The sequence below is a fragment of the Apis mellifera genome, linkage group LG4 (genome assembly GCF_003254395.2).
Source record: "Apis mellifera strain DH4 linkage group LG4, Amel_HAv3.1, whole genome shotgun sequence".
NCBI classification, from domain to species: Eukaryota; Metazoa; Arthropoda; class Insecta; order Hymenoptera; family Apidae; genus Apis; species Apis mellifera.
The window spans coordinates 3,660,834-3,685,817 of NC_037641.1; the positions used below are offsets into that span (position 1 = coordinate 3,660,834).

The window sequence follows — 24,984 nt, forward strand, 5'->3', positions numbered from 1 at the left end:
TTGAGTGAAAGTGGAGGCTTGGTCTTGCACATGTTAATTTAATCCATCTTCCGTTTTATATTATATTATACGATGAATTCAACGATTAGGATATTTAGGCATGGCATTATGTGAAAAATATCTCAAATAATTAAAGCACACGTTTCGTATTCCAAATTTAAAAATATGTTCAATCCAATTGCATAAGTGGACAAAAAGATTCGATCTTTGAAATTCATTTTGATTAATGTAGAAGCTCGATTTATTCGTGGCCCCGATTCATCAACTGTGTTTCAATTATCTGAGAATAAGATACGAAAAATCGCATGATCGAACATTTATGCGTGTGCAAAATTCCGTTGGTATTTCGTATAATGAGATCCACTTTCACACAATGGAGATCATTTATCCACTGATAGAAGTCTAATTTTTTTATCTGATTAATAAGAATTTATCGTACGAAAATATTTAACATAATCTCTTAATCACGATAATCATTCCTTTGTATTGTTTGTAACAAATTAAAGATACGAAAGATATATTTCCAATTAAATTACATCATAAAGATATCCACGTAAGTAGAAAAGAATTTACATACATATGTATATGTAACTATTTTTTATTCAAATTTCAATTATCTAGATCTATCCTATCCCCTATCTAATTCACTTTGTGAACCTCTACACTCCTGGCACAACCTCTAATAATATGAAACTTTAATGGTGATATTCAATTAGAGAAATAAGTTTGTAATTATAACTCGCGTATCTCTGAACGAGTACGTTAAACACGTGAACTGTATTACAAGGGCGTTGATCCTTGAACTGCGTGATGATATCCCAACTTTACATACAGATTTCGAATAGCAGGAGATCGAGAGAGGGATTGTGTAAAAGGAAAAAGGGGGTTGGTGCACACGAAACACACTCGGTCGGAGTAGCTTCCAGGACAAAGGAGATAATCCGGTGATCTCGAGTGTCCCGTATGTGTCTGCACGGACTGGACGAGAAGACGGGGGGGAGAGGAGGGTGAAAAGCGTGGAAAACACGCGAGAAATGTACAGGTTGCAACGAAAACTCGCGTGACAAAGGCGAGGATTGGAGCGGACGAGGATGAAAATATCACGCAGGAACACGTTCCAATCTCCCGTTGAAAAGTTCAAGGTTCGGAAGATGGTGGTAATGGTTTGATGCAAATAACAGTAATTATGCAAATCATTATCGAGGGGAATCGCTCTTTGATCTCTCTGATGGTCTTATAAGGGTTATCAATCTTTGTTTAATCGTTGAAATGTTGAACCTTTCGTTCAAGGTATTTCGGTCGTAAAGGAAATTATTAATAGGAAGAAAGATGGGATATGTATGTTTCAGAAAGGAAGGAAGGAAGGAAGGATTATAAGTGCATTCGTTTGAGGCTCGATCTTAATATTATATCGAATCGAAAAATGAAGATAAATTGAAGCTTGGCGTAAAATTCTCTAAAGTTTCTAAAATTCTCTTTTCTTCTAATATATATTAGGTTTTATCTCTTTATACTTTTTTAAAACTCTCATATTTTTTTTTTTTTCAGAATAATGAAGTTAATCTTAGCTTTAATAATTCTTTATCATTTGTTATATACACGTTGTGCATTTGTAGAATAGTCTAGTGTAAAGAATATTAACCTTCGTAACTATCCCCTGTCATTTAATTTAAAGTATTTTTACAAAAGATTATCAAGTGATTTGATTATTTAATACGTAATCTAACCTAATCAATTTTATCAATTCCTCGATCTTTATTAATTCGTAAATTTTGAAATTATGAAAAATTTAATCTAAATGTTCTTAAAGATTAAAAAAAAAAAAATTGAAAAAGAAAACCGAACGAAGAATATTTTTAAAATATTTAATATTTTCGGCCCGATGATACCCGGACAGGAAGAGAAGGGGGAGGAAATGATCGCAAAAGATATCCTGGGAGAGGAATAAAAGAAGAAAGGATAACGCGGCTCGACACGGAACTGCACCCACCTCGATAAAATATGCACCACTCGATATCTATTATTACTATTACGTTCTCGTGACGGTGGGTGCTGTTCGTGTCATAAAGTATGAACGAACGCAACAAGAGAAATTACTATCGCGACCCGAGGTAAGTAGTAATTTATGAGGAACAATAGGTCGTGAAAAAGAGCGGGTGCAACCGGTACGCTCGTTTACCTTCGCGCCACTAGGTCACACGGTATTCTCCTCTCTCTCCCGTGTCAGATCGATACCAGGAATTCTTTTCCATTACGCCACGAGATAATCGATTTTCTCTCCGATGGAAAGCGCCCGCCGGCGTTGTATACCTATAAACCGCATCCCGCCAAGAAACAGAGAGAAAGCAGACAGACAGACAGAGAGACGGATTGCGGTTCGCGACACAAGGCTGCGGCTCGATTATTGAAATTACAAAACGGGAATAGCACGGGATCCGCAATAACGTGGCTTTAATGAACGTCGTTTCGTGGCATGCCTCGTGAAGGCAAACTTCTGCTACCAGTCTTTGGATATAATGGAACACCTGTACACATGGATTCTAGTCGGGATTTAAATTATCCGTCCGTTTCGTTTATCTGTCTCTGCGCTTTGATTTCATTTCAATTATTTAGGAAATACGCGAAATTGTGAACAATTCGAACGGAGGATAATTCGAGGTAAAATTTTTATATCGATCGATGAACATTAAATGGAAGGAAAGTGTATGATGTATCGTGAACAGGATCTTGATAATCTACGATAATAAATCTTTGGTCTCTACAGTTTCGTAATATCAATGTAATACCTTCGCAGGTAGGTGGAAAAAAAATTATTGATTTCTGATCCTTTGCTGAATTTTTCAAAATTTCCAGGGAGAATTTGGAATCCAATTTATTCCAACACGATTTTCATCGCTATTTCTAAATTTTATTTCTCGAAGAGAACAAATTTAGCTGTAATGCTAATTAATAAATAATCCTAAATATAACTTTGTAATGTTCTGTAAATACAGATCGTAAGATTAGAAGAAAGAGAATCTTGAAATTTTTATCCCGTTTTTTGATCCCTTCTTTCCAAGTGTTAAACTTCAAAACCCATTGTTCATTGTACATGATGAAAACATAAGCAGTACGAAAAGAGCCGAATAAAAATTGAATGGCAATTCCGTACGAACGTGCAATTTTATTTCCATTTTCAATCGAACTCGACAAGTCACGAAGGTTATAAGAGGAAGAAAAAGAAAGGAAAGTTTCCACTCGAGAAATATAGAAACAATTGTTATCGAATCAAGTCTGATCGATTGGCTTCGGTTACGGTAAATAAATGATAAGCTTAATTCGTATCGGAGAGTTTCTTCGAGCACCTCCGAACTGAAGGCGGAACAAAAGCTATATTTCTGATTTACGATCGATTCCATCACTGTGTATCATCTCGTGATTGCGATAGTCACGTTAATCCTTTATACTCGAAAGACAACTATCACTTGTCGATCGAATTCGTACGGAATAAATAAATTGAAAAGCAAAATTGAAAGAATTGTATTTGTAAGAAATACAATACTTTTTTTTAACAAATTTTTTAAAAATCTTTATAAAGATATTTTCCAGAAATAAAACTATTAATAATGTAGAAATTATATAACAATAATCTATCATCGATTTAACATTTTATTTTACATGTACATTAAATTATTAAATTATACACAGTTATATACATATATACATATGTATATCTGTAAATTTTTCGAAGATAAAGGATTAAAATTGACACATACAGAACAAACGATCGAAATTACGATTGATCATGTAAAAATATCGACGAAAATGAAGGTTAATTTATGTAAATTAGCCATCCAAAAAGATAAAAAATTGCCCAAATAAACAACTGATAAATCAAATACGAATATTTGACTAAATATGATGATATACATAACTTCTTCTAATTAGAGACCTTTTACGAGGTTTAACCAATTACGTTTCCAGTTGATGTATTGTACGAATAAACAGAAGCAAAATTTGGATCAGCATAATTAACGGATCGTAGATATTTATATCCTTCAATATAAATATAATCGTTATAGAATCATTATTTATAATTGAAAGATACAGATAATTCAGCAAAAAATATATTGCATTAATAATGAAAATTTCGAATTTTGTATATTTCTTTTTAGTATTCTAACAGTGAATAGAATGATAATAAATTTTAATAATGATCTATCATGAATGTCATAAAATCAAATTTTTTTTTTTATATATCAAAATAAATTATTAATATTCTCCTTACATTACAAAAATTTTCATAAGTTTATTTATTTTCTGGATTTAATGGAATCATAGCTAATGAAAATTTGTCAAATAAAAATTGTCTTGACATTTCAAAATCTTTAAAATTTTGATATTAATCTTGATATCCAGTACTGTAATTTAAACATAATTTCATGTCATAATTGGAATACTGATAAAACTTTAAAATTATTAATTAATAATTTATTTTACGTATCTAATAATAAGATAGCGAATAAATAATATATAATAGTAATATCCTACACAACGTTTTGCCGTATTCTCATGTTGTTCATGAAAAACACCATGTTTACGAGGTAACGAAGGGGAACAACGACGAAAAAATGCAATTATCGCGAAAGCGAAGTGTTATTGGTAAGTGGTTCAACAGTTTCTCACGCAGGGAAGCTGACGCAACGCGTGTTCTCTACTTATGTGCATTGGCGAGTCAAAAAATGGCAATGCGGATTATAAAAGAGAAAAGATAAGAGGGTCAAGTGTCGGTGGTGGCATACAACAGCGAGGCAGTGACGTATAGAGTTATAACGTTATAGCAATGGCAAAATTGGGGCAGCGTCGCTGAAAACGCCGCTTCATAAATTTAAAGTGCGCGCGATATTAAGCTCTCGCGCGCATTAATATGAACCCTTCGACCGAGGCTCAAGAACAACGCTAACTGGCCGGCCATAGAAAGATAAACGCACACATGCACTCTGTTCCTGACCTTGTTTTCAAATTCCTCGCAGTTCCGGATATTAAACGATAGTTGTAGAACACGAAATGATTTTGCGAATCGAATTTACTTTGGAGTGTTTGCAAGATGAAAACAAGGTCAAAAGTATACAATATTTATACAAATATAGAATACGGAATGGAAAAATAAAACTTTATTCGAATAATATAAAAAAAAAATATATAAATTCTAAATTCTAAATTTACCCCTAAGGCGGATTTTAATGATAAAGATATCCTGCTTCGTGTTTGCTTCGTGCAAACATAAGAATGCATATAAAATAAAAAAAATATAAGTTACTAATTTATATTAAATTTTTTTGTTGTCTTTTATTATCCGACACTCTGCATTGCAGTCAAAAACATATTACGAACTATTGTAACTTGTATTTTAATTATATTTTAAAATTTGTATATACTAAAAAGTGGTGTAGCCACTATATATAATGTAAAATGTTCATGTAGATATATGCGTGTTTATATCTATGTCGTAATTATTTTCAATCACGATGTTTATTTAGGCGAGATCGAATGCATAGAAAGTGAACACGCCATCGTCCTAAAGAAAATAAACAATTACATCGATAACTTGCATTAAGGAACCGATCCGATGATTACATGAAAGTAAAAGTGCCTATATTGCGTGCTCTCCAGCTATTTATGAACTATAGTTATAAATATATATATATATATATTGTAAAGTGAATTTTATGAATTATTAAAGAAAATTGTCATTAATTATATTTCGTTAACAAGAAAGAAACAATTTTTATTCACGGATTCTTCGATATTATATATTTATTAAAAAATAAAGCGAATTTATGCATATTAATTAAATAATGATTCAGAAAAAAAAGCTTTAAAAAACCCCTTGATCGATAAAAATGTAGAGAAAAATAAGATATTATTTCATTTTAACAATTTTACGATATATTCAATCTTCCATTTTATTTGAATCATATCACTTGGTAACACAAATTAAATATATATTTATGATCGAATGTTTCAAACTCGTTACAACTTATAACTAACTTCATAACCAATCAAAAACGATATTCGATCTTTATTTTCGATATATCGCTGTCAGCCAATTAAGATTCGTTTCATTAAAGTTCATTTTACCGCGTTTTGAATTCCATTAATTTGAATAAAGTATTTCGCATAAATAAGCTATTGTAGCATTGCACAGATTACAAAAATCAATTTGAAATCATGCTCATCTCTTCCAAATCACGAAAATAAGAGTGAACCAGACATATTAATACTTTTATCGAAATTTCATTGGCTTCAAAACGCGACGTGACATATCAGCTAGCCGGTAATGATCATACACGACAAAAGACGAACTAGGAACGTCATATAGTCATAAATGAAATATAATAGACTTACCTCTTCAGCAAACTCGAAATCCCCATCAAATTTTCGCTTACACCTCGCCTCGGTGACTAGAACTAGCAGCACCGTGGCTACGAACATCCAGGAAAATCGCATGGTTCTTGTTTCCGCGGGAGAACACCGTCCACCGTGAACTGACGAAATGAGATGTCGCGCAAATTCCTGCAAACACGTGCACCGTCTCAATTCAAAAACTACGAACAAAAGATCTCCGCGAATAATGACAGCAAAACGATGAAAAGGCGCGCACGTCAACTTCGACACGTTCGTATTCCCGTTTTCCACAAAGCGGAAGCGTTCAGTTCGACGGTCGAACGAGTTGTGACTGCGCGAACAGAATCGAGGCGACGCCGCACTACCACAAACGCGTAGCCGCCTATTGGTCGGATTCCGGAGGATGAAGGGGAGGGATGGTGGGGGCTGCAGGAGGATAGATATATAAACCGGACTACCCTTCTCTTTCTGTTCCTTTCCCATGGACTACGTGTACCTCGACGACTCTCCGGTAGCAAGATTCGCGCGAGCGCGTAGTACACTGCGCCAGTCAATACCTCCACCTGCTCTCGGTTCACCTAGCTGGTGTTGCCAGTGTGACGAGAAAAAAGGGCGCGGGGAATTCGGCAGGAGGGCACTAAGAAGGAATCCAGTCTCGCATCAAATACTCGCTCAGAAAGCGAACTAACCTGGCAAGATTTTTTTTTTTCGTACCTTTTTTATGTACTCTTTTCGAATTCGCATCAGATGTTGTAGTTTTTTGACAGATGATTTTAAGCTCGTCACAAATCGACGCTTCATCTCGTTTTATTACAATCAATGATGTTGCAATGTGTTTCTACGGAAAGAAAAAAAACTTGTTAAATTTATTAAATATAATCATAATTAAGAAATATCATAATAAAAAACTAAGGAATTTTATTGTTATTTAAAAATATAGACATAATAAGAAGAATCTAAAGTATTATATAAAATATTATATAAAATATTATATAAAATAACGTGAAGTTGGTACATGTTTTTTTTTAGAATTAAGTTCCATGATTTGAAAATGAATTTCACTATTTCTTTATTTTTTAGACTAATGATATTAAAGTAGTTATTATAAATAATTTTAAAAAAAATTTTGCATTAACAATTATTAACAATTATATAAAAGGATATTTATTAAATATAAATTATTACGTACATGTAATTTTTATGCAAAATTATGAAAAAAATAGTGGGAATAAATAGAAATACAAAATCGAATAATCAATTAGATTATCAAATAAAAAACGATCATTAGAATATTTATAAACATCTTCAAGCATTTAAAAAAAGATTACAATAAATTTCCTTAAAAAACAATAAGTTCAACCATAAAATTAAATCGTTATTGCTATCAAATTTTTAAGAAAAATTAACTATGGTGTGATTCTCAAGTAATGACACAATAGTATGTATCTATGTATAGTATACTTTTAGAACTTACGTTCAAGATTTTAGTAGCATGGGATATAAGTGGCAGGTATTTTCTACCATTCCTTTAAGTTTCATCCTTTCTTTGAAGGTACTTAAAGACATAAAAGCAGACCTGTATTTCGAGTGGAAAGTTGTCGTGGCAATTTGTCTTACTATTTTCTTACTGCACAACCTGCACTATATCTTAACCCCCACCTTTTCCTCAGCTATTCCATCGAGCTATTTTCCTCAAGTAGAGACATTTCCCATGGGAGTAGAAACTAGAAAGACAACGTCACGTAGATATCTTCTTTACAAAATAGATCACATCACCGAGAAAGACAAAAGGGAAAATATTATTAAATCAACGCAATCACTATCTTCATATTTATTAAATATTGTCTCTTTTGCTTTGTAACTTTCTTACAATATTAATTTAAATAAAATTTATTAATTGCAACTTAATAATAAAGCAAAATCGCAAAATTAGAATGATACATGTATATATATATATATATATTGATCATTTGTTTTATGAGATATTAATGAGATTCACTGTTTTTCTATCAAAATTTTAAATAATCATAATTTTTTGATTACAAAAATGTTAATTAAATTTATATTATTAATAATATATATTTAATATATATTATATTATAGTATAATAAATTTATATTATTAATATAAATTTAATTATTAGTTAATTAGTTATTTTTAAAATTTTTTTAAATATTTTAAAATAATGTAAATTTTCACCATATAATTTTCTTTACATATTTATTTTTATAATTATTTAATTTTATAATTATATTTTTAATAATATTATATTATTTTTTTAAATATAAAATTATCAAAAATGAATAATAAAAATACAGGATTTAAAATTTTTAATGAAATTACAAACTAATTTATTGTATTACATTATATCTATAATGTAAGGAAAATAAAAATAAATCTATTAGTCTAGAATATTCTATTCTTGGATACTGATGGAAAGCTGCATCACAACCTTATAAGAGTATATGTAATTTCTATTATATACTATTATTTATGTTCATGTACATACAGTACAGTAACAAGATAATTTGATACATAGTTAAAAAATACTTAAAAAACTTTGTACATACTTTCCAATTCGATAGTTATAAATATATTAAAATAAATAATAATAAGATATATAAAGTTTAGCTTTAATAATTGAATAAGTATTGCTTGTTTCGGTACTGCAAGCACATGTTATATCATTTAAATACAATCTACAATTATTGAATGTATTAAAACTTATTCCATTATAGCAGCAGTATTCCATTATGTGTCCTAAAAACAAGCAAGTGTGTGCAAACATCAAAGGATGCATTGATATGAGAATATCCCTTTATTCTCATTTAAGATGCACGTAATGCCATTTATTGACTGAAATCAAATATAAAAGTTTAAATAATAATTAATATTAAAATTTTTAAATAATTATTTAATAATTATTATATAAAAATATATACAAAAAATATATACAACAAATAACAATATAGATAGAATTAATTAATAATATTTTTGGTATCTTGAATTATATATTTATAATTTATGTTGCAATAGTTGAATGAAGTGAAATTTATTAACTGCAAGTAAGTATTATTAATGCTATATATTTAAATTTGATTAATGTAAATATAAATAAATGAATATTTCTAACTTACCAATAGGATCTACTGATTGAGGTTCTGATAATTCTGCAGCTTTTTCCAATACTTCTTCAGCAGTTTCTATAGTAGTTTTAAATGGACTACCTGATACAGTTGTGTTAGTACTGTAAATAAAATTTGTATTTGTAATTTAATTTTAAATACATTTTTTGAATGAAATATTTGAAGAATTTACACACCATGCAATTCCTCCTGCAGGAGCTTCTCGTTTAATAAGATTTTGCCAATGTTGATGTACTTCTTCCACAATATGTAAAGCAAAATCTCTCGATTTTGCTTCACCATTGAATGCAAATTGATTCTCAGGTTTACCATCTGGTATTTTGTAAATCTTGAACCATTCAATAGTAGCTTTCATTAATCCTGGATAATGTTTTTCAATGTCAGATACATCTGTAAAATATATTATAAATTTTGAGATTACATATAATTGACAATAAGTATCATTATCAGAAATAATGATACTTACCATTCATTTGTTCTGCCAAGGGATCATTGACATCAATAACAATAATCTTCCAATCAGTTTCACCTAAAATCAATAAAGATAAGATAATACAATTGAATGAGTAATTCTTAATTATTCATTCAATATTGCATACCTTCATCAATGAGTGCAACACAACCTAAAACTTTTACTTTTAAAATTTCTCCTCTTTTTGCAACCTAATAATAAATATTTTATTATTATATTTTATTATCAATTTAATAATATTTTATCAAATAACTAAATAACTAAATAATTTTTTAAAATTTTCTTACTTTGTATCCTATTTCAAGGACATCAATGGGATCATTATCTCCTTTGCATCCAGTGGCTTCATCTAAAACTTCAGGATTTTCCCATGTCTATTTATAACAAAAATGTGGCATATGTGAATATTTCATCTTGCAAATATATTTAATAAAATATTTAAATATAGAAAAAAAATATTAATTAAAGAAATATAAGATAAAATAGAGAAAAAAATTAATCACTTTACAATAAATAAAATAGTACAGATAATAATAGCCTTGAACTGAGAGCTTACATAAGCTTTGATAAGATTGTGTTCATACACTTCAGCAAAATATATATATATATATATATAGAAAAATGTATATGCATGTTTGATCCATGCAATCATTCATTTTCTTCAATGAATTAGTACTAATGAAATTGATGACATCATTCTATAAATGTAGATATCACAAAATAGGAAATATATCATTTTTTTCATTTTTTTATATTTTATCATTTAGTCACATTATAAATATAAATCTTTTTATGTTTTAATTCTTTGCATTGATGAATCTATTAATAATAATTTTATTAAAATACCTGTGGCAATGCACCATAATTCCATATATATCCATGATGAGGAAAACAATTAGCAACATATCTTAATTTGCCTTTTTTAACATCTTGTTTAATAGGATTTAAAGTTTCTTTAAGATTAATCTCCATCTTTGCATTTGTCCATCTTGGTATCTCAACAACCATATTTAATATTTTATTACTTTCATCAGCATAAAGTGGAATGTCATGCATGGGTGAAATTGGGCCAACATCATTTCCTATAACAATTAGGTTGTTTAAAGAATTATATAAATAATTCTTCTATAAATTAATATTTTTATAAAATATATAAAAATACAAACAGAATGTTTAAAAAATATTTGAAAATATTTTTAAAACAAAATAATTAACAATGTAAATAAAATTAACAATGTAATTAAAAAGATATTAAAATAATCTGAATTGATATTAAAATATAATTAATTTAATGGGATTTTAATAAAGAAATTAATTAGTAACAGCAATAAAAGATAAAGCAATAAAGATTAAAAATAAAAAACAATCGATTACGAACTATTTGAAAAAAAGATGAAGAGAAAGAAAGCACATATCTATCGAAAATAATTTTCAAATAAATTATTAATAATAATTAGAACATTGATTTAAAATTAAAAATTAAATTAATATTCGTAAAAGTAGATATAAATTACGAATATATATAGAAATAGAAAATTTTTTAGAACGTTAAAAGAATTCAAATCCTTTCACCAAAACTATGTCACGTTAAAACTATTATTAAAATAAAAAAATTTAAATTATAAACATATGAATATATTTTAGATATATTAATAAATATATTTATTATTAAATATAATGTTTTTATATATTAAAATATATAAAATATTTGCAGAAAAAGCAAAACTTACAAAAAAAATTTGTCTCTAATTTAGCATATAAAAAAATTTGATTCTAATTTTTAAACTGAAAACGATATAAAATGAAAAAATGATGTTAAAAAACATAAGGTCACATAATAATATATTCAAAAATTTTAATGAAGTCTTTGATGACGACATGCTTCGTTAAAAAAATCATGACATGGGAACATTGATCAATTTTAAGGTTATGTTATTAGATACTTACTAAAATAAATTCTATAATCAGTGCTATTTAGTGCACCTCTTTCGATAGTTGTGTATGACATTTTTTTTGCGTATTTTTTAAACACAGAACACGATCGTGATTTAATAAGACTACCGGTTATTGTTAATCTCAGCGGATTGGCCAATTTATTTAAACCACGGCAACGTAACACGTGCAGCGTTAACAACGTCATCCTGACATCTAACGATGAAATTATATAGTAAAATTTTGTTACAACGAGACAAGAAATAAAGTTTTGATAACATATCGCCTATAATAATTACTCATTGATATACATCCAAAAAATTAATCAAACAAGATAAATGTATTAATAAAGTAAGTACATATATTTATTGAATTGATGTTTTTGTTGTAATGTATATGCAGAAAATTAATAAAAAGTAAGCAAACAATTTTGTACAGAAAAAATACTGTATCGTTTTATTCAACATTAACGATAATAATGTTGGATAACATTATAGTTAAATATTTTTTCTGCAAAATTTGCGTTTTAATTTTTGAATCACCAAAAATTCTTATAATTATTTATGTAAAAACTATTTTCAAAATTTTAGTCAAATTAAACATTACAAATTTTCAGAAATTTCAGTATAATTAATGATTTTATTAATAATATAATTAATAAATTATTATTTATAAAATAATAATAAAATAATTAAAAATTTTTAATAATAAAATTAATAATAAAATTAAATAATAAAAAAGTTTTTTGATAAAAAATAAAAATAAATAAACGAATTTAATAAATTAGTGCATTAATAAATTGTAAAATTAATAATAGAATATTAATGATAGAAAATTATAAATAGTTCATATTAAAATATTTTTTTGGTATTATATATTTTGAAATATTGATCATGAATTATTGATAAAAAAAATCAAATTAAAGTCTCTAGCATGCTATAATTTAAATTATATACAATATTCTTTTGAATCAAATGATTTTTATCATAGATAAGAAACAGACTAGACGTGACATCTTACGGAATTTTTATTAACATGTTATTGATATGTTCTAACATATCAATCGATAAATATATATAAATATATTAAATTATAAATAATATGCATAATAATATTTTTATAATAAATGATAATAATAATAAAAATATTTCGTTAAAATTTATTTTTAATCCTCATTTAATAAAAATAGTTTTTTTTCAATATACATAATATTATGGAACTATTATTTTAATTATTTGTTTCATAATAATTTATCATATATAAATATAATTATGTATATGTATAAATATATAATTATATACTACAAGATTCTAATGGAATTAAATATTTTTTTATTTGTAATTTTATATTAAAATTTAATTTCAATTTTATTTATTACAAATGTTGCAATGTTGTTTTGAGACGAATCGATAATATTAAAAATAATACTAAAATGATAAAGATATTCAATATTACCTCTTTGTTTCGTTCGTGTTGTTAAATAAAAAAATATATTAAATATTAGATCTATTCTATATGATAATATTCTTTATATCTCTATTTAATTTTGATACATTGATACGATTTATATTCAATCATTGCAAGATACAAAATATGATTTATCTTACAATTATTGATTTTATTTATTGTATTTTAATCAAATAACACACTTTTGATATATTTAAAAAATTAATATTCTTCCTCATCGTCCGTATTAGTTGCATCTTCTTGAACTTCACGATAATCTAATTCCAAAGCAGCTAAATCTTCTCGTGCTTCTGCAAATTCACCTTCCTCCATGCCTTCACCAACAAACCTATAGTTTAGAATAATTTGTTTCATTTATATATATATTTTTGTTTTAATTATATATTTATAAATTTAAATTTATATGAAAAAAATTATAAATATTAATTTACCAATGAACAAATGCTCGTTTAGCATACATCAAATCAAATTTATTATCGATTCTAGCCCATGCTTCAATTATTGCAGTAGTATTACAAAGGCAACACACAGCTCTTTCTACTTTTGCAAGATCACCTCCTGGTACCACAGTAGGTGGTTGATAATTTATTCCTACCTATATAAGAAATTAAATTTTTTTATTCGACTAAAATTTGATTAAAAATCAATGTTCATAGAAATTAATGTCTTTTAATAATTTAAGATATTTCTTATTTTATTTTTTTTTTTGTAATTATATTTTATATTATTTATATTCTAATTTATATATTTTAAATTATTATCATATTATTATCATATTATTATATTCTATTAATTAATTAGCTATTATTATATTTTAAATTATAAATTTATATTCTATTTTTATCTTATCAGACAAACCTTAAAACCAGTCGGACACCATTCAACAAATTGAACATGTTTTTGCCTTTTAATTGTTGCAATTGCTGCATTTACATCTTTAGGAACAACATCTCCTCTATAAAGCATGCATACAGCCATATATTTACCTCTACGCGGATCACAATTCACCATTTGATGATTTGGTTCAAAACAGGAATTCGTTATTTCTGCTACTGTAATTCTTTCATGACCAGCTTTTTCAGCTGATATAACAGGAGCATAAGTTGCCTATAGAACAATTTTAGCATATCTTATTAAAACATTTATAAATATAAAATTTGAATATTTATATAACATTGTTACATAAGTATGATATTTCAAATCGAATTATTGACTTACAAGAGGAAAATGTATACGTGGATATGGTACTAAATTTGTTTGAAATTCGGTAAGATCAACGTTAAGAGCTCCATCAAATCGTAAACTTGCCGTTATGGATGAGACAATTTGTCCAATTAAACGATTCAAATTAGTGTATGTTGGTCTATCAATGCTTAAGTTTCTTCTACATAATTCATAAATAGCCTGGAAAATGTTACGAATCATTATAATAAGTTGTTGCAAAAAATGAAATTATTATAAATTTCTTCTATATATATATATATATATATACATACAATAAATGAAATTTTATTTTTAAAACATATTTTGTATTTTTGTATTTTTTTAGAGAATTAAAAAAATATAACTTGAGAAGAAATGCGCAAAATTTTTCAATTAAATATTATTTATGAAATGTAGTATTACGAAATATATTAAGAATATTACATTCTTGTATTGTATTTTACTGTATGAAATTGTAACTTCTAGAAATTATAATAATATTTTAAAATTAAGCTATATCTGTAATTATAAATCTATTACTATAAAGATATTGAATAATATTACATACTTGATTGTCAACTATGAAGGCCACTTCGCAATGTTCTAATGTTGGATGTGTATAAAGAATCGCGTTATATGGTTCCACAACAGCAGTTGATACCTGACAAATGTTTTGTCATGTAGTATATAATTATTAATTACATTTATTTATATATTATATGCTCTTTACCTGAGGTGCAGGATAAATGCTAAAAGTCAATTTACTTTTTTTAGGATAATCGACGGATAATCTTTCCATAAGTAAACTCGAAAAACCTGAACCTGTGCCTCCACCGAACGAGTGAAAAATTAAGAAACCTTGCAAACCTCTGCATCGTTCAGTAAGTCTACGAATTCGATCTAAAGTGAGATCTATAATTTCTTTTCCTGAAAATATATATTTATCAATTATCAGAAAAATAATGAAATAAAATTTAATTTTCTGTTGATAAAATTTTCAAATATTGCTTGTAATATACCTATTGTATAATGACCACGAGCATAATTATTTGCGGCATCTTCTTTTCCTGTGATTAATTGTTCCGGATGAAATAGTTGTCTATATGTACCGGTACGAACTTCATCTGAAGTGTTATGAAAAATTTATATAATTTTAATTTTACAATAATATTATTTGTTAATCAAGTAAAAACCGAATTTTTTAGTCTTTAACAAAACTGAAAATTAAAACTTTTCGATTAATAACTTGCCTACTACTGTTGGTTCAAGATCGACAAAAACAGCTCTTGGAACATGTTTTCCTGAATCTGTTTCAGAAAAAAATGTATTGAAAGAATCATCCCCATAACCAACAGTGGTGTCACTGGGCATTTGCCCATTAGGGTGAATTCCATGTTCCAAGCAATATAATTCCCAGCATGCATTACCCATTTGGACACCAGCCTGTCCAATATGAATAGATATGCATTCCCGCTAATAACATAATAGATAATTATATTTAATATTATTATCAATTGACAATTGTTTTCAATCGAAAAGAAATAAAAAATATACTAATTTAAATTTTTAAAGAAATCAAAGGTATTTTTTAGATATTATTATTTTTAGATATCAATAATCAAGAAAAATTAATTATAAACTATTAACTTTGTCTAAAATTTGAATATCATACCTTTTTTGCCATTTTTTTCATAGAATATTCTTTACAATTAATAATTAGTAATTTTACTTAAATAATTACGTTTAATAAAAAATAAAAAAGATGAAAAAATTTTTAAAAATAACATTTAAATGTTTTATTTTAGAATTTTTATTTTAGAATTATTTATGCCATATATATCCCCTTTATTTTTTTTTTATTTTATTATAGATTAATTTATTTATGTTATTATAAATTATTTATTTGTGTATAAATGTTTTTTTCTTATTAAACATTTCGAATATAAATTGTACAAGTTCTTCTTCTTCAAAAACATAAGGAAATACCTTTTATTATTAAAAATATATGAAATAATATTAAATCGAATTTTTCAAATCGAATCATTTAAATAATTTGATTCATTTAAACATTGAATTATTTATTATTAAATTTAACATTTTTAAACTACTTCAGTTAATGCACTCCACACAATGTGATTACGAACTGATATGTTGAAATTCTATCAACATAAAGTAATTTTATACCTGTCAGTAAATTGCAAAGCTTTTTTACCTTGACCTATTGTATCATCATTTATTAATCATGATCTAAAAAAGAAAGTCACATCATTATAAAGATAGATTCATCGCTGCTTTACACATAAAACATAGAAGATCATACATACTTCCGGAATGCATATATTTTACATTCTCTATATTATGCTAAAAATCGATTTTTATAGGTTGACATACTGTAACCATAGCAGCTTAATCGAATATCGTTTTATAAGTGACACAATTTTACAATTCTATACAAATAAATGATTTTTGCACGAAAGAAAAAACGACTGATAATTCGATTTCCTCTTTACATATATGTATAACATATATATGTAACAAATTGTGTATAATTATAAATATATTTATTAAATACAAATTAAAAAAGATTAATTTAAAAAAAAAATTACTTATTTCAATTATATAAATATTTAAAAAGATTAAATATTTGTACATAATAACATTAAATAATTTATGTTAAAATATCATGTCAAATAAGTAATTGCGTTTCTTTAATCATTTTGCAATAAATATAAATATTTTATAAAATTTTTTTTAAACATATAATAAATAAATGATTTTATATAAAATTATTTTAAAATTGTGAAATATTAATTATAATAAAGTATTAATTATAGTTCAATTATTAATATTTTAAGTACATATTTTTTGAAAACAATAATAAATATTATTTATTGTTGTTAATATCATTATTTTTATAATGCATAAATATTTGAATTTATATTCAAGTATTGGAGATTTAAATATATAAATTGAAATATTATTTATTATTACTTATTATATTTTGTATTATGGTAAAAATTTGTATTAACTAAAAATTTTTCAATTTTTTGAAATATTTTCCAGTTATAATATTGGTTGTTATTTATGTTTCTATCTTAATTTGGGAAACTGTTTTATTTAGGATTTTCTATTGACAGTTCTCTAATCGGTCGATTAAACTAGAAAAAAGTATAATACATTATAATTATACAATACCTTGGCTATAGACAATATTAATATTGTATAGTTTTACATTATAATTTGCTAACTGTCGTAGAAATTTATAATTGTAATTTGGAAATCTAATTTTTATTAATAATACTATATTTTTCAGTTTAATCCATTCTGTTCATATTATAAAAATTTTTTATAAATATTTATAAAACAAATAATAAATAATAATAATAATAAATAACTTTTTAAGTATAACTTTTCATAAATAAAATAATTTTTATTATAATTAATATTATAATTATAATTTTCAATTATAATTTATACTTATTTGTAATATGAAATAATAATGCAATATATAATAAATGAAATATTTACCATTATTGATAATATAAATTGTTAAAGATGAAAGATCGTGTCAGGACAAACTACAATCCGACTACTGTCTGACTCAATGAATAGTCAGATCACTGTGATACGCTATATTATTATTTCTAGGTATATAATATCTGTTTTAAGTATCATAGGTGATAAAGTTAATACTATAGTACTCGGTTGAAACATAAATACCATTAAAATCGTTCTTAACTTAAATGAATTTTATTTTATTTGCTAGATAATAAATAAATAAAAAAGATGGAAAATTGATTAAAATTTATTTATAAATTTATTTGTTTTATATACATATTTAAAAATGTTATATATTAGTAATATATAACAATTAATCAATCTTACATCATAAACAAATGAATATATTTCTATAAATAAAGGAAATGAATAATAAATTTGATTAAATTTATTATTAAAATATTTATTGTAATAATAAAAATTATAAAATGAAATATTATAAAAATATATATATGTAAATATTTAAACTATGTAAATATATTTTATAATTATTAGTCATATTTCGAAGTTAAGATTGTTCCTTTTTAAGTCCCTTTGGACTAGAAAGTGTAATTAATTGTACTCTTCGAGGTGTTTTACTAGGAATTATTAATGGTACCTCTGATTTTTGAGATATATCTTTTTGAGATATATTTACTTTGATAACTTCATTAGTACTTTCTTCATTATAAACTAATTTAATATCTTCAGTCTCTTCAATTTCCATTTTATTATCTAAGTCTTTTTTTTGTTTAATTGTATGATTTAATAATTTATTATTTTCATTTATGATATTTTGTGAATTTTCATTGAGAATTTTTTTTATTTCATGTTTTATGTCAATATCTATAGCACTATTATCTATATCAGCAGTGGTTGCAGACTTTTCAGATACATTTTTAATATTAAAACTTGATGTTGTAAATTGTTTAAAATTATTATTAATACTATCAGATTTTATTGGAATATCACTTTGTTTTTTATACTCTTGACCTAATTCACCTTTTTGAAAATGTATTATAGAACAATAACCATCTGTTGAAGATGCAATTAAAATTCTACCATCATCTGACCTAAAAATAATAAATAAATTAATTTTTTTTCTTTCATTTAACAATATTTAACAATATTAAATAATCATTTCTTACCATGCAACATCAGTTAATCTAGTATAATGAATATTTGATATTACAGCAATTGGTGAAATTTGTTGAGTATCATATATCATTATTGAATGCTGTGTTGCAACAGCAAATACCATTCGATAAGGCAAAGCTATCACTGGTGTTGGACCATCATTTTGTAATTCAAAATAAAGTGGACAACATCGAACTGCAATAGTGCATTCATCTAAAGAAGGTAGAAGTATAAGAGGTCTGAAAATAAAATTATTATAAATTATTATAAAATATATTGTATTATATATTATATTGTATATCAATAAACTTACTCTTTTAAATTATGTCTTGAAAAAATTAAAGTTGTATTAGATACCCTTTCTGATGTTTCTATAGGCTCAATTATACCAGAAGGTACAATAAGTAATGATCCATCTATAGAAAATGTTAATCTTCTAAAGAATGACTTAAAAGTATCATCATAAAATAAACGTACTATTTTATCTTTTATTGGATGATCTGCTCGAGTTGGAATTTTTGCCTTATAAATCCGTTGTACTGTTTTTTTAGTATTTATATCAATTAAACGGCATATTCTATAAATGTATAATTTAGTTATATATAAATATGCTAAAGATAACAAAGATATTATTAAAATTGAATACCTGTCTGTACTTATCGTACATATATATTGATTACAAGGATCCCATGAAACACCTTGTACAAAACCTTTATGATCAGATAATATTGCTACAGAACGTCCTTTATGAATATCCCATAAAATGGCTGTATTATCTACAGATCCAGAAACTAACATATTAGAATTTGGAGACCAACTGATGTCATAGACATCCTCAAGATGTCCTCTTAATACTTTCCAAGAAATCCATTGTTCTTTATCTTTAGTTTCTTCAGAAGTAATAAAAAATTCGCAATCCTCCTTTTGTTTCCATAAAACTATGGTTGATTCTATAAAATATATTTTAATTTACTTTTCTTAATTAATCCTTTATAATATAATTTTTGCTAACCATCGTCTCCTGAAGCTAAAATATTTTTCGATGGTGAAAATCGCACTACATTTACTGCCCTTTGATGCCGTTCTAAATCAGCAACGCACTTCACAATAGCACCTCCATTTTCATTCATTGTTAAATGCCATATCTGATTTAAAAAAGTAATTCAAAGTCATATTCACCTATTATATTTAATTGACAAATTATTTGTATATTATATTACCAAAATATGTGAATCAGCACCTCCGGTTACAATTCGCCAAAAAATTTCATCTTTTGATGTTTTATAAATTCCATTTTGTATATCAATACTCAAAACTGGATCACGATTATGCCATGAAATTTCAGGCGTTGTACACCACATAGTTTTAATTTAGAAAAATAATACAATAATATAAAAAATTATATTAAGATAATAAAAAAAGATAATAAATAATAAGTTGCATCTAACCCGTTACAAGATATCACATTGTTCCCGCCGGAACATGTGATTTTTTAAAATCCAATCTTAATTAGCTGTTCACTTTCCTAGTTAAATATCATTAGTGGTAATACAATAAGAAAAAATAGAAATATTTATTAAAAAGAATTTATATAAAAAATTGAAAATAAATAAATTTATTTTATATTTTTAAAAATAATATCTTAAATGATTATAAATTATTTATAATGTTACAAAAAATTAATTTATATATTATATATGCAAGAAAGATTGATTTTTTTAATAATTATAAAAGATTATAAATATATTTCATTGTATATACTTTAAATTATTTGAATAGATATGAAAAATTTAACTTAAACTATTATAAAATATATTATACATTGTACATTGTACATCCGGTAGTATTAATTTATATGTGTCTCCCTCTGAAGACTCAAAGAGAATATATGGAAAACATGAACACAAAAATGGTGGGTACTGAAAATGATAATCACGATCGTGAGGAAATAGAAATCAAAGAAAATATGGATAACAATCGACAAAATGGAGAAGTAATTTCTACAGAAAACAACGAGGAGAGAGATGTGTGTTAATTATGTTATCTTATATTATCTTATTTTATAATTTATTTAAAAATACTTATCATATTTTATTAAAATTAATAGGTTTAATTTCATGTATATTTCACGTGATCAAATTGAAAATTTTTTAAAAATTATATTCTAATGTAATATATAATTTATCAAATTTATAAATTTACAATATAAAATGATTGTTTAGTGATATGTTAAGTGAAATATAAATAGTTGTTGCTACCTGTTTCATTTGAAAATAATATCGTAAATATTAATTAAGATTTAATCTTTCCGAAATATTTTATTATAAAAATTGTTTTTTTAATTCATATATAGGTAAATGCAGATACTGATGAACAAAGGAAAAAATATCAACGAACGCATCTAGAATCATTTTTTGCTATAACAAAATCATTAATTATACGTGCTCTTATTATTTATTGTATAAGTCATCTATTTAGACGACTTCATACTGATAATTCTCAGTTTTCTGGCATTGTTAATCCAGCACAATCTTTACAAACTGTAAATATATTTGAAAATGGAACTCTATTTGATTTACATGTTTATTTATCCGAATCAGAAAATTTTAAGGAATTTGATGATCCAAGAACATTAATATGGTTAGAACAAGGATTAATATATGGAGATTGGTATAGTGGACCATTTAAAGATGGTTCAAAAATTAAGAATTATAAATTTATTCCATCTAATCAATTAAAAAATAATGGATCTATATATCTTCATGTGTATATTACAAAAAGTGGAAAATCTCCAAATCCTAAAAGTGGAAAAAATATTTATGCAGGAAATTATATGTCAAATTCTACAAAAATGTTAAATAAATTTAAAAAAATTAGATATCAAAAAAAGCACAATTTGTTAACTGGTGAAACTACTGCAAGTAAAGAAGAAATTGAGGTATGATTATATTCTATCATTAAATAGATATATTAAATTAAAAATATTAAATATTCATTTTAGAAAGCTGAATTAATGAATCAGGAATATGTATCACACTGGCATCCAAATTTAACTATTAATTTAGTAACAGATCATACTAATTGGGTATATGGTCAAGTGTCACCACCTTTAGATACATGTAAGTTTTTTTTTTTTTAATATTTAAAATTTTTATTTATGTTTAAGATAAATATTATTTTTTAATAGATATCCATTTTTTACCTGGTGAGAAATTTTATAAGCCTGTAATATATATGAATGATTTTTGGAATATGCAAAGAGACTATCAACCTTTAAATGATACTGTAAAAGAGCTTGAACTTAAATTAACTTATCAACCACTTTCATTATTTAAATGGCAAATTTATGCAGCTCAAACAATGAGGAATAAGTGGACATCCTCACTTATGGGTATTATTTCAATAAAATTAATTATAATTAAAAATAGAATTTTATATATTATTTAATATTTTTATATAGGAGATTCATCAGATGAAGATGAAAATGATCAAGATACTTTGAAGGAAACATTATTAGAAACAAATCCTTATTTATTGGGTTTAACTATAATTGTATCAGTATTACATAGTGTATTTGAATTTTTGGCATTTAAAAATGGTAAGATTAAAAATAAATAATTTAATTTTTGTAAATAGATACCAATTATTTGAATTAGTAATTAAATAATAAATTCACTAACAAACAAAATCAACTAAAAAATTTACATATAAAATTTATATATAACTTAAAAAATTACGAAATTATATTCTTATATATTATAAAATTATAAAATTTTTTGAATTTTTATCATATAATTTAATATATATTAATTTATATAATTTAATATATAATTTTAAATCCACATTTAAGACAATTAATATTCATAACATATATTTATATATAATTAGAAATATTGTAAATAATTTTTAATATGATTTTTATATGTTTTTGCAGATATACAGTTTTGGAATAATCGTAATTCATTGGAAGGTCTATCAGTTCGATCTGTATTTTTCAATGTTTTTCAATCTTTGATTGTTTTATTGTATGTTCTTGATAATGAAACAAATACAGTCGTTCGGATTAGTTGCGCAATAGGTTTATGCATTGAAGTATGGAAAATTAATAAAGTTGTAAATATTACTGTTGATAAAAATTCAAAAATATTTGGTATTTTTCCAAAAATAAGTTTTCATGATAAAGGATCATATGTAGAATCTTCCACAAAAGAATATGATAGACTTGCTTTTAAATATTTGTCATGGACTCTTTATCCTCTTTTAGGAGGATATGCTATTTATTCGTTAATGTATTTAGAACATAAAGGATGGTATTCTTGGGTTCTTAGTATGCTTTATGGATTTTTACTGACATTTGGATTTATTATGATGACACCACAATTATTTATTAATTATAAATTAAAAAGTGTAGCACATCTTCCATGGCGCATGATGTCTTACAAGTTTCTAAATACGTTTATTGATGACATCTTTGCATTTGTGATAAAAATGCCAACATTATATAGAATTGGTTGCTTCCGAGATGATATTGTTTTCTTTATATTTTTATACCAAAGATGGATATATAAAACAGATCATACTAGAGTAAATGAATTTGGTTTTTCTGGTGAAATGGAAACTAAAATAACTAAGGATAAAAAACAAGAATTTATTAAAGATCGTGCAAAAAATGAAGCAAATAAAAAAAATGAATAATGTTTGGTACATAATGTTTTAGCATTAATAATTATTCAAACTTTATCTTAAATTAATAAATTTATTAGTACCAAAGGATATATATCTATACGCATTAATAAGTACCTTTATCAGTTTGATATAACTACACGTGTATGTATATATATTCTTCTGGTTTTCATCTAGCCAATTAAAAAGCCTCGCAAAGACATTGATATGCTTGAATAAGAATTTTGATGTCCATTGCATTTGGCAGAATATCAGAATAAGATTTAGTATGATTGTAAAGAATGATATAAGTACATATATACTATCTTTAAGAAACAATTGTTATTATTATGCTTTGATTTAGATTTATATTTACGTTTCATTTATATTTCAATGCTTTGTAGTAATTGTTATTATTTGATATCATGTCAAGATATATAAAGTTTATTTGAATGTTTAAAAAGTAAGTTGAATTGCGAATTGTATGTTTATACATATGTGTATGAAATAATCTGGATTACATATATATGCACACAAATATTTTAATGAATAATTTAAGTAAGAAATAATATTATATATTTTGCATATATATATCATATTCATATATAATGAATTATAATATGAATAATATAATTCTTGTATCAATATTTTAAGTTTATTGTTTCTTATGTATGAATAAAATTTTGCAAAAGAATTCCAAACAAATTTATGTTATAAATATATTTTAAGTTGTACTCGATCTTAGATAAAATTATAATCATTGTTTTTAATAAATCAGTGTCTTCAATGAATGTTTAATTTTGTCATAATTACCAGCAGTTAAATAATATAATTAATATATAGAAAACTAATAAAAAAAAAAAAAAAAAAATTATTCCATTATAATATACTTTATTAATTTTGAAATATGATATAATATTGTAATGTAATTATATTTTCAAAAAAATAGTATTAGTAATTTATAAATTAATTTCTATAAATTATGAATTAAACTTATTCATAATCAAAAAGTGAAATAGAAATACTGATAATTTTGATAAT

The 24,984-nt window shown here is 25.0% G+C and overlaps 5 protein-coding genes and 1 long non-coding RNA gene across 7 annotated transcripts in view; 2 read left to right on the forward strand and 4 right to left on the reverse strand.

The window, feature by feature from the left end:
* LOC409774 (proteoglycan Cow) overlaps positions 1-6,738 on the reverse strand; it is a 168,861-nt gene extending 162,123 nt beyond the window's left edge. Inside the window, exon 1 of the mRNA XM_393267.7 lies at positions 6,388-6,738. Within this exon, the coding sequence (XP_393267.5) occupies positions 6,388-6,489 (102 nt within the window). The 5' untranslated portion in view covers positions 6,490-6,738. The remainder of the gene's footprint in view (positions 1-6,387) is intronic.
* Positions 6,739-8,590: 1,852 nt separating this feature from the next.
* On the reverse strand, positions 8,591-12,169 carry LOC100578006 (inorganic pyrophosphatase). The gene is made up of 8 exons (XM_003249334.4): positions 11,953-12,169; positions 10,852-11,087; positions 10,293-10,379; positions 10,133-10,196; positions 10,000-10,062; positions 9,710-9,923; positions 9,525-9,634; positions 8,591-9,243 (listed from the first exon to the last, which is right to left on the reverse strand). The coding sequence occupies exons 1-8, from the start codon at positions 12,143-12,145 to the stop codon at positions 9,212-9,214; spliced, it is 999 nt and encodes a 332-aa protein (XP_003249382.1). The 5' UTR covers positions 12,146-12,169; the 3' UTR covers positions 8,591-9,211.
* A 19-nt stretch (positions 12,170-12,188) lies between these two features.
* Positions 12,189-15,488, forward strand: LOC107964313. Its single transcript, XR_001702759.2, has 2 exons — positions 12,189-12,288; positions 15,382-15,488. It is a non-coding gene; the product is annotated as an uncharacterized LOC107964313 (long non-coding RNA).
* On the reverse strand, positions 13,603-18,314 carry LOC411519 (tubulin alpha-1C chain). 2 transcript variants are annotated; one of them, XM_006558697.3, is made up of 9 exons: positions 18,136-18,314; positions 15,858-16,080; positions 15,627-15,731; positions 15,338-15,534; positions 15,176-15,268; positions 14,623-14,808; positions 14,263-14,511; positions 13,836-13,999; positions 13,603-13,732 (listed from the first exon to the last, which is right to left on the reverse strand). In XM_006558697.3, exons 1-9 carry the CDS (start codon positions 18,136-18,138, stop codon positions 13,606-13,608), a joined length of 1,347 nt encoding a protein of 448 aa, XP_006558760.1. In that variant the 5' UTR covers positions 18,139-18,314; the 3' UTR covers positions 13,603-13,605. The 2 variants fall into 2 exon arrangements, with proteins under 2 accessions (XP_006558760.1, XP_006558759.1); XM_006558696.3 differs by lacking the exon at positions 18,136-18,314 and adding an exon at positions 16,280-16,321.
* A 244-nt stretch (positions 18,315-18,558) lies between these two features.
* LOC551918 (chromatin assembly factor 1 subunit B) lies at positions 18,559-20,802 on the reverse strand. Its single transcript, XM_624304.5, has 6 exons — positions 20,502-20,802; positions 20,294-20,426; positions 19,928-20,231; positions 19,595-19,858; positions 19,293-19,520; positions 18,559-19,217 (listed from the first exon to the last, which is right to left on the reverse strand). The coding sequence occupies exons 1-6, from the start codon at positions 20,640-20,642 to the stop codon at positions 18,674-18,676; spliced, it is 1,614 nt and encodes a 537-aa protein (XP_624307.2). The 5' UTR covers positions 20,643-20,802; the 3' UTR covers positions 18,559-18,673.
* A 331-nt stretch (positions 20,803-21,133) lies between these two features.
* On the forward strand, positions 21,134-24,637 carry LOC727027 (cleft lip and palate transmembrane protein 1 homolog). Its single transcript, XM_001122740.5, has 6 exons — positions 21,134-21,307; positions 21,635-22,219; positions 22,283-22,400; positions 22,469-22,672; positions 22,742-22,879; positions 23,216-24,637. The coding sequence occupies exons 1-6, from the start codon at positions 21,137-21,139 to the stop codon at positions 23,974-23,976; spliced, it is 1,977 nt and encodes a 658-aa protein (XP_001122740.5). The 5' UTR covers positions 21,134-21,136; the 3' UTR covers positions 23,977-24,637.
* Positions 24,638-24,984: the final 347 nt, after the last annotated feature.

Excerpts from the sequence above, each read along its gene's own strand:
- LOC100578006 (XM_003249334.4), bottom strand. The coding sequence starts at position 12,145 with ATGACGTTGTTAACGCTGCACGTGTTACGTTGCCGTGGTTTAAATAAA. Across the intron at positions 10,380-10,851 it reads ATTATGGTGCATTGCCACAG|ACATGGGAAAATCCTGAAGT; the intron begins GTATTTTAATAA and ends TGTTATAAATAG. Across the intron at positions 9,244-9,524 it reads TCAATCAGTAGATCCTATTG|TCAATAAATGGCATTACGTG; the intron begins GTAAGTTAGAAA and ends ATTTGATTTCAG.
- LOC727027 (XM_001122740.5), top strand. The coding sequence starts at position 21,137 with ATGTGTCTCCCTCTGAAGACTCAAAGAGAATATATGGAAAACATGAAC. Across the intron at positions 21,308-21,634 it reads AAAACAACGAGGAGAGAGAT|GTAAATGCAGATACTGATGA; the intron begins GTGTGTTAATTA and ends ATTCATATATAG. Across the intron at positions 22,673-22,741 it reads GTGGACATCCTCACTTATGG|GAGATTCATCAGATGAAGAT; the intron begins GTATTATTTCAA and ends ATTTTTATATAG.
- LOC411519 (XM_006558696.3), bottom strand. The coding sequence starts at position 16,300 with ATGAAAAAAATGGCAAAAAAG. Across the intron at positions 15,535-15,626 it reads TCGTGGTCATTATACAATAG|GAAAAGAAATTATAGATCTC; the intron begins GTATATTACAAG and ends ATATATTTTCAG. Across the intron at positions 14,809-15,175 it reads CCTTCATAGTTGACAATCAA|GCTATTTATGAATTATGTAG; the intron begins GTATGTAATATT and ends AACATTTTCCAG.
- LOC551918 (XM_624304.5), bottom strand. The coding sequence starts at position 20,642 with ATGTGGTGTACAACGCCTGAAATTTCATGGCATAATCGTGATCCAGTT. Across the intron at positions 20,427-20,501 it reads GTGCTGATTCACATATTTTG|ATATGGCATTTAACAATGAA; the intron begins GTAATATAATAT and ends TTTTTAAATCAG. Across the intron at positions 19,521-19,594 it reads TCAAGACATAATTTAAAAGA|ACCTCTTATACTTCTACCTT; the intron begins GTAAGTTTATTG and ends TTTTATTTTCAG.